Here is a 7,915-nt window from a genome sequence, read left to right on the forward strand (position 1 = left end):
CATCTGTCCATCATCGTATAAAGCCCGCCCTGACAATTTGATTGGTCCGAGCTGTTCGGACATAGTTTTTCCACAAATGAGGTTCCCCAGACCCAACTTCCTGACCAGATTTTTTTGGGGTGGGCGGGGCTAAGTTGGGCTGGCAGCCAGGCTATATCAATAGTACTCAATGAGTACAGTAGTACTGTATTGCCTTTGGACTGTTCTGGAGGACTATAAAAATTAAGTATGTTTCAAGTATTTGGGAAATATATTCAGTGTACACAGTATTTTAGTATTTGTTTGAAAGAACTGAAAGATTACCAAGACAAGGTGGTCTGGAAAATCTTCTGTCTCCTGAACAGGAAACTAAAATCATGAACATGATCCTAGAAAATAACGTCATAACATTCAGCAAATACAAGAAAAATCATAATAATGTAAGTATACAATAAATTATTCTGTTTTGTATGTAGACCACTGTATGTGCAACTTTGTGTTGGTTGGGATGTTCACTGTGTACATTGTTTATGTGGGAAAGATAAAACATATTTGTTTCCGTGTATTTGTGTGTTCTGAGTATAAAAACACTATCCTCAAATATTTTACCACACACTTAGGTATGTACTCTCTTTAGTAAGTGTAACACTGAACAAAAAAAAGTCCTAAGTCATTATGATGAATGGAGAGGTGTTTTCCATTCATCATAGTGTTTTACATTGAGGATATCAGTGTTCAACTGGTCCTTATAAATGTCTATTCATATGAAGGTTTGTGTGTGTCATTTGAAAACAAAATACAATTTAGAGAAGAAATAATGTTGAATATAAAGTTTCATTTTTCAGGAGAATTGAGGGGTTTTGCCCATTGTGTGTGTTTTTTGATTTGTGTGCAGATTTCTGTTTTGTGTGCAGATTTCTAGAGTATGGGGCATGCTTTCAGAAAATGTGTGTCGAGAAAAACTGTAATGTGACAGTCACATTGACCTCTAGTGGGGGGTAGGCAGTAATTACGCTATTCACTACTTCATTTGAATTTGAAAGAGTATACATGCAGTAACAGGGAAGTGAAATTATGATACATTCCTTGGTTACATGTTGTGTGATGCACGTGCCAAAACAAATTATGCTTACATTATTTATAATGTGTTCCTTGTGGTTTAGGGGTACAGTATAAGGATTATTTCCTGTTTCAGAATAAAATGGAAGTGCTCTGTATGTGTGTTTATGAATAAACACAATTCATATCTGGATTCATATCTTTCCTCGCCTGATGTTGTCATACTCATAATTCTAGTCAGAATATGAGTCGGAAACTGCTCCGTTGGGCTGTGAGTATGGGGCGTGTTACAACCGAACCTGGAAAAAAATGCCTTTTCGCTAAATTGGATAGACCTACAACCAATCAGAGCAACGTAATATGTTGTTTATTAAAAATGAATTCAACCCAAGCGCTCTTTGGAGATGTGGTTGGTGACCCAAGTATCATATGGAATGTCACTCATATAGTACATTCATATATTTATTATAATTGTAATCATTTAAAAGTGTCAGTATTAAAATTGATATTGATACTTAAATAAAGATTACACTGCAATAGTCCGTTTTCCCATATCTGGACCTTCTGGAGTTCTACCAATGGCAACAAAACACAACATAAAAAATAGGGTTATAACTGACATTCTGCACCTCTATGAAGTTCCTGTCTTGTGACAGTAGCACTCTCTCTGAGTTGGGACCTTCAGGTCTCAGACAGTAAAGGAGTGCCCCTCATCCCAGGGAATCTCCTAGGCCGACTCCAGCCCAAGAGGGTTCTGCCAAAGTTGACTGTGGTCAGCATCATGCCCAACAGAGCCAGGTTACCAAACGAGCCTCTCATCCTTTTCTTGGGATCTGGGTGAATTAGGTGGAGAAAAAGGGCCTTCTAATGAACTCGATATGACAACATTATAATGATGATAATGTTTGCATCCCAGGCCAGCCCTTACCTCCAGTGGAGTACCCGTGTGCGTAGATCTCCCTGCTTATAACCCATACCATCCCAAGACCACTGACCAGCCGCTGAAACACACCAGACACGCCATTCATAGCACAAGTACAGAGCTCTGTCTTATTAGAGAAGTCAATCTAACATCACGATGACAGAACAAATGTTAACTCACAGGATTATGTAGACCACCCACGGCGAGGCAGAAAAGGAAGGCAGGGTACAACTCCAGACTGTAGAGAATGATTAAGAACTAGATCATTCTAAACTGGGACGACAAAACATCCATATTCTTTATTACGTTCAGTGAATGACCAAGGTGACGTACGTGTTTAGGTGGGCGCGTTGGATACAGTTGAAGATGTTTCCAGTGTCTGGGTCGTCACTGTACATCTGAGGATACTGCTCAAAATAGAACACAGAACAGTTTGTGAATGGGCTTGGATCATCAAATCAAATTGGATTTGTAAGGCAGTGTCACAGAGGGCTTCCCAGATGCCCACAGATTGGCCCTTATCACCGGTCTAAACCTTCAAGAAGAAAAGGAAAAAGTCCTTGGGAGGGGAAACTCAGTGAGGGATCCACTTCTCCAGAAACAGAGGTGCAGACCATAGTCGGAATTCAATTTTCAAGTGAATGGATGGTGAAGAAACAGACCTTCAAAGTTCTGAATTAGTAGCGTATTTGGTGATGCTGTATTGGCATTTGTCATTTTGGGCACTGGTCAGCTACAGGGTTTGGGAGGTATAAAATCAGTATTACACCACAGGATGGTCAGATAGGGAGCAGGAGATCATAATCAACATAATTAAAAAGGGACTGTTTCAAAACAACAGGGGCATCAGGCCAGGTATTATCATTTAAACACCTGTAGCCTACCTTACTGTGCAATTTCCCCCTATGATCAATAAAGTGCTGTTCCACTCTACTGCTTTCTTATAATGAGTAAATAAAATACACTTGGTCAAATTAAACACTTTGTGTAGCAGACACACCTTCATTCGTTTGATGTAGTGTAGGCTACATGAGCCCACAACTTACGTGAACTTTGTACTTCTTGCGTGCTTTACCAACTTTCAAGGCAAGGTGACCAATCATGATCATACTGGCAACACCAGTGATTGCCACATATCCATAATCTTTGGATAACACCACCATTCTGTTATCTGAAAGAAGTAAATGCATTTTGTTACTATTCTATATGTTTAAAACACTCTGAAAAACAAATCCTGAATAACTCCTGTCACTACAACAGGCAGTTGGTGCAATAGAAAGTTGGTTAAGCTATTTAAAACAATGTATTGCAGGAGCGATTCTAGGATCAGACCTTTAGGGGTGCCTAGCCCCCAATGAGAATGTGACATGAATAAAGTGCCTTGCAAAAGTGCTAAACCCCCTTGATATAAATCCTTAATTAAACTGGATAACAATTGATACATTTATGTATTATTATGCAAAATATTGAATGAATAAAAAAACTAAGGATGTCCCTTTCTTCATGAACTAACAGCATCAATTGATAATAAACAATAATAAATCTTTTTTTGTATTATAATTTTTGGGGGTGCTGAGATTAAATTTAGGGGTGCTTGAGACCCTTAAAAGGAGTCTAAAATCGCCAATGATGTATTGTATATTAATGGCTACAATGCATCTTGAATGTCCAACAACAATACTGAGTATGATCTCTACTGAAATGTGATATTGTTATTAAGACATTGTTTGCTATTTCAATCGCAATGCCGAAAAGGCAAGGTCAATTCCAGAATGTGGATTTGAATTACTTACTTCCGTAATCAAGTAGCTACAGCCTCGACGACAGCCGCAGATGTGTTCAAAACACTCAAAATTTTGGAGGGCTTATTTCTATAATTTAGGCTACTTGATAAATCCGATAAACAGGCCCTCAATGCTCTTGGCAAACTATCGAAACAAGGAAGGAGCACAACGTTTAGAGAGGCGTGTAAACCAATGATGAATTGCGTGGGACGCCCCTCCCTTCAGTGTGTTACACTTCATCGTATCAAAGGGTCATAGCGAGGAAAAATACCGACAGAACAGTATAAAAGTAATATATTAATGACAGATTTAACTCGTTTCTGATAAATGGGACAGCTTACAGGCTCTTTGAAAATATAAATAAGTGTTTTCTTATTAGAAGACTAAGTACCATAAAAAATGGTTGTTAGTTTTTTTAAGACTGCATGTACTCCAAATTAATTAAAATGTTAAGCTTACCTTTTCGCTACTCTGTTGTCTAGTCTTATCAATCTTATCTGCTCTTATCAAAAGCATATGCTTAGATGCGTGTACACAGTGACAATTGCATGATATTTACTACCCTGATTTTTCATAGCTATCGTCTGTCGGTCAAGGTGTGTTTGTTCCAGTCAGACAATTCTGGAGTTTAGATACTTTAATTATTTACCTCTCCCTACCTTTTGGACATTTGTATCCAAAGTAACATAATCTCTGAATCACAACAACGAGATGTATTGTACAAATAAGTGCTAAAAATACTTGTAAGCCTAAAGGCGCACACGATCATCTTGTTCCTGTCAATCATACACGCGGTCAATCAATTATAGTGCATAAGGGAGGGCCGAGCCAACCCACACGATCAGACAAGTAGGCGAAACTCGGAGGGGAGCCATAACAAATCAATGCATTTTTAAAGACATTGTGGTTAAGGTAGAGTAGCCTACGAGTTCGTTGAATAATTTAATTCAAATTGTTTTCACACCTATCAAGTCAAATTCATAGATAAAACATTAGTTTTTTTAATGAGCCGTTCGGGAGCCTCCAACACAAGCTATTTTCAGCAAGGCCAAACGAGCCGGCTCAGAAAAAGAGCTGGAATGTCCATCACAACTAGCCGGATGTAGTTCAAGGCCTTACGTTCTAAACTGATCTGTTATTGTTTACGTTTCAAAAAAGGTCTGCAGCGTGCATCTTATGATTTGGGTGCTGTTTTTGACACGCTCGATCCAACACGTAAGCATAGCATGTAGCCTACTAAAACACCAACCCCCATTTTATTTGCAATCTAGTTACAAAGAAGTTAGACTCCATTCGATGGTTGTATGGATAGCCTACAGTCAACTAACATCGACGCCCTTACGAAAAAGAAGTATACTTTAAGTTTAATTTGTAAGTATACTTAAGTATAAAAAGTATAGGCCTACTATCATGATACTTAAACTATACTAGCAGTGTACTTATTTATATACTATTTTTGTACTAAGTGAACTGAATATGCCCACTTTTTAGGTCATTTAGTACACTTAAAAGTACACTATAAAGTAGGCGACACTGGAGGTTTACTTTTGAATACTGTAGTATTCAAAAGTATTCAAATATTCAAGTACCCTGTGTAGTGCACTTTTAGTTTATGAAGTATACTTCCTAGAGTACTTCAAAGTATATCTTTGAATAGTGTAAAGTAACCTAGTGCACTTTCAGTTTATGAAATATACTTCCTAAAGTACCTCAAAGTAGCCTATACTTTTGAATACTTTCAAGTGCACTTTCAATAAATGTAAGTAGGCCTACTTAAAAAAGTAAACTTAAAAATGTCAATTTACTATGAATTATTAATATATTTAAATGTTTAGGGGGCCCACAAACGAGAGCCTCTAAGAGCCGGCTCTCGTAGGTGAACGTTGGGAGCTGGCTCGCATATCTGAAGAGCCAACTCTATTTTTAATAGAATAATATAGCCTATAAAAATTAAATTATTATGAAATAATTAATTTTAATTGTATTTAAAATAACTGACTCATAGAACAACTAAGAAACACTTGCAGGCCTAAGGCTCACACGATCATCCTCACGTTCTGTTCCTGTCAATCATACATGCTGTGTCAATTATACTGCATGAGGGAGGGCCGAGCAAACACACACTATTTTCTAAGTGTACTTCTTACAAGTATATCAAAACGTAACTATTTTCTAAGCTTACTTCTTAAAAGTATATCAAAAGTTAACTAAAAGTGTACTATCCATATTATAGTATTGCCTACTTAGAGTATACTTTAATATACTTCTTTTTTGTAAAGGCGGACACATGTAATTTATTCCTTTGAAACACAACAACAGGATTATAGGCCTACCTACAGCTAATTTTACGAAAATGTCATTGACAACAGAATATTCTAATCCACTAAAACAAATAGCAGACCACTGGGTCTGAGAAGAGTTTGGACTTTATGGAATCCTCCAAAGCATGGAACCTCAAAACTACTATCGGAGTAATTAGATAAATCACAGGTAAGTGGCAAACCAATATTAAGGGCTCTGGTCTCATACATTTGCCGTGAGCCTTACGCATTTCAGCCAATTATCAAGCTCTCACGCAACACCACCTTGTAATATTGTCTGGCTTCGATATATTTTTCTGAAGGACATATAATATCAATGAATGCTATTTACTCTGTCCATAGGATATTGATGAAGCTCTTGATGATGCGTCTTGTCCAGCAGCGAAGCGTGCAATACTTGCGTTTTATAATCATTTTGAATCTAATAGATGTGACTCCGTTCACTGTTGGCTGCCCAGACCGCTGTGTGTGCAACGAACATCTGGTGGTTCAGTGCGCTGAGCAAAACTTGACAGTGTTTCCCTCTAATATCCCACTGCTCACAAGGAAGCTGATCATCTCAAACAACCGTTTGGTCGAGCTCCCGCCGCTGATGCTCTGTTACTTGTCTGATTTAGTTCATTTGGACTGCAGCAACAACTCTCTAACGTGGATATCAGATGCCACATTTGGGAATCTACGCAAACTTGCATACCTGGACATCTCTTTCAACAACTTGATCCGAATAGAAAGCAGGACATTCTTGCCGTTGGTGAGCCTTGTGATGCTTAGGATGACGGACAACTACGGCCTGTCCATGATTCACCCTCTCGCTTTCAAAGGCAATGAGAATCTTCAACTACTGGACGTAAGCCAAAATAACCTGACGGTGCTCGACGTCAGCATCCTTTCTAACTTACCTGACCTGTGCTACATTGCCATCAGTGGAAACCCCTGGAACTGTGGATGCGATAACGAGGAACTAAGTATCTGGGCCAACAAGGAGGGATTCCGTTTCCCAGGTAAATACAGCTTCAACCAAACATACACAGCTGTCAAATGTATAATTATATAATATATAATTGTAAATTATATTTACAATTATTCAATAGGCTGTGCTGGTTGAGGGGACGTAATATTGGCATCCTCTTTTGGTACTACATGTAATTTCAGAGTGTGTGTGTGTTGCAGATAAAGAACAGGCATTCTGTAGAAGTCCACCTAGCATGCAGGAGCAGCGTATAGACCAAGTGAGTCTTCAGATGAGGTTCATCCATAAACCGGGACTTACAATCGGCTACCTGTTCTTGATTTTTTGCTCAATGGCTCAAATCACGGTCATAATGTTACTGGTAACGCATTTTGTCATGGAGCTGTCCAATTGCTGCCGCAACCTTAACTCGGAGGACTGTGACGATGACAGCAGTGATGGTAGTTACCAGGACAACGGGGATTTAAACTCCCTCCTGTCTGTGAAGTCCTCCTAAAATGACCTGCGAGGATATTGGTATTTTTTACATTAAAAAAGAGACACTTCAGAAAAGTGCCTGACATGTCACTGATATCTGTCCAGCACTCCCAAGACAGCCTCATGGTATTAATTCATCCTGCTTTTTTTATACCAAAAAAAGGCACTACAACAAAAATAGTCTCAATATGCAGTAAGAATGTAGAATTTTCATTGTCATTGTTTTTCTGAAGCTTTCTGAATGTTGATTAGCAGTTTACAATGAACAAGGTTCGCTTCTCCTCCAAATAAAAGATGATAGCTTTACATTGACAATAATAAATGTTTAATATTCTTCATGATTTGAGTCCACAGTTCAAGTAATTGAATTGTAATTGTTGTTCATGTAAACAAAAACAATGTA

At 38.2% G+C, this 7,915-nt stretch overlaps 2 protein-coding genes across 9 annotated transcripts; one reads left to right on the forward strand and one right to left on the reverse strand.

Moving 5' to 3' along the window:
• Positions 1-1,487: 1,487 nt before the first annotated feature.
• LOC146253450 (glutathione S-transferase 3, mitochondrial-like) lies at positions 1,488-4,036 on the reverse strand. 2 transcript variants are annotated; one of them, XM_084678937.1, is made up of 6 exons: positions 3,754-4,036; positions 3,007-3,131; positions 2,294-2,367; positions 2,141-2,198; positions 1,967-2,039; positions 1,488-1,871 (listed from the first exon to the last, which is right to left on the reverse strand). In XM_084678937.1, exons 2-6 carry the CDS (start codon positions 3,121-3,123, stop codon positions 1,720-1,722), a joined length of 474 nt encoding a protein of 157 aa, XP_084535063.1. In that variant the 5' UTR covers positions 3,124-3,131; positions 3,754-4,036; the 3' UTR covers positions 1,488-1,719. The 2 variants fall into 2 exon arrangements, with proteins under 2 accessions (XP_084535063.1, XP_084535064.1); XM_084678938.1 differs by lacking the exon at positions 3,754-4,036 and having other exon boundaries at positions 2,961-3,080.
• Positions 4,037-4,871: 835 nt separating this feature from the next.
• On the forward strand, positions 4,872-7,811 carry LOC146253451 (leucine-rich repeat-containing protein 52-like). Of its 7 annotated transcripts, none has more exons than XM_084678933.1 (4): positions 4,872-4,959; positions 6,114-6,234; positions 6,408-7,066; positions 7,218-7,811. In XM_084678933.1, the coding sequence occupies exons 3-4, from the start codon at positions 6,415-6,417 to the stop codon at positions 7,529-7,531; spliced, it is 966 nt and encodes a 321-aa protein (XP_084535059.1). In that variant the 5' UTR covers positions 4,872-4,959; positions 6,114-6,234; positions 6,408-6,414; the 3' UTR covers positions 7,532-7,811. The 7 variants fall into 7 exon arrangements, with proteins under 7 accessions (XP_084535059.1, XP_084535061.1, XP_084535056.1 ...); XM_084678935.1 differs by having other exon boundaries at positions 4,907-4,959; positions 6,141-6,234; XM_084678930.1 differs by lacking the exon at positions 4,872-4,959 and adding an exon at positions 4,966-5,115 and having other exon boundaries at positions 6,024-6,234.
• The last annotated feature ends 104 nt before the right edge of the window (positions 7,812-7,915 follow it).

The sequence above is a fragment of the Hypomesus nipponensis genome, chromosome 17 (assembly GCF_054491055.1).
Source record: "Hypomesus nipponensis isolate SF chromosome 17, ASM5449105v1, whole genome shotgun sequence".
NCBI lineage: Eukaryota > Metazoa > Chordata > Actinopteri > Osmeriformes > Osmeridae > Hypomesus > Hypomesus nipponensis.

Coding starts and splice junctions, on each gene's coding strand:
- LOC146253450 (XM_084678937.1), bottom strand. CDS start 3,123: ATGGTGGTGTTATCCAAAGATTATGGATATGTGGCAATCACTGGTGTT. Junction 2,368..3,006: donor GCAAGAAGTACAAAGTTCAC/GTAAGTTGTGGG, acceptor TATTTTGAGCAG/TATCCTCAGATGTACAGTGA. Junction 2,199..2,293: donor CAACGCGCCCACCTAAACAC/GTACGTCACCTT, acceptor CATTCTCTACAG/TCTGGAGTTGTACCCTGCCT.
- LOC146253451 (XM_084678933.1), top strand. CDS start 6,415: ATGAAGCTCTTGATGATGCGTCTTGTCCAGCAGCGAAGCGTGCAATAC. Junction 7,067..7,217: donor GGAGGGATTCCGTTTCCCAG/GTAAATACAGCT, acceptor ATGTAATTTCAG/AGTGTGTGTGTGTTGCAGAT.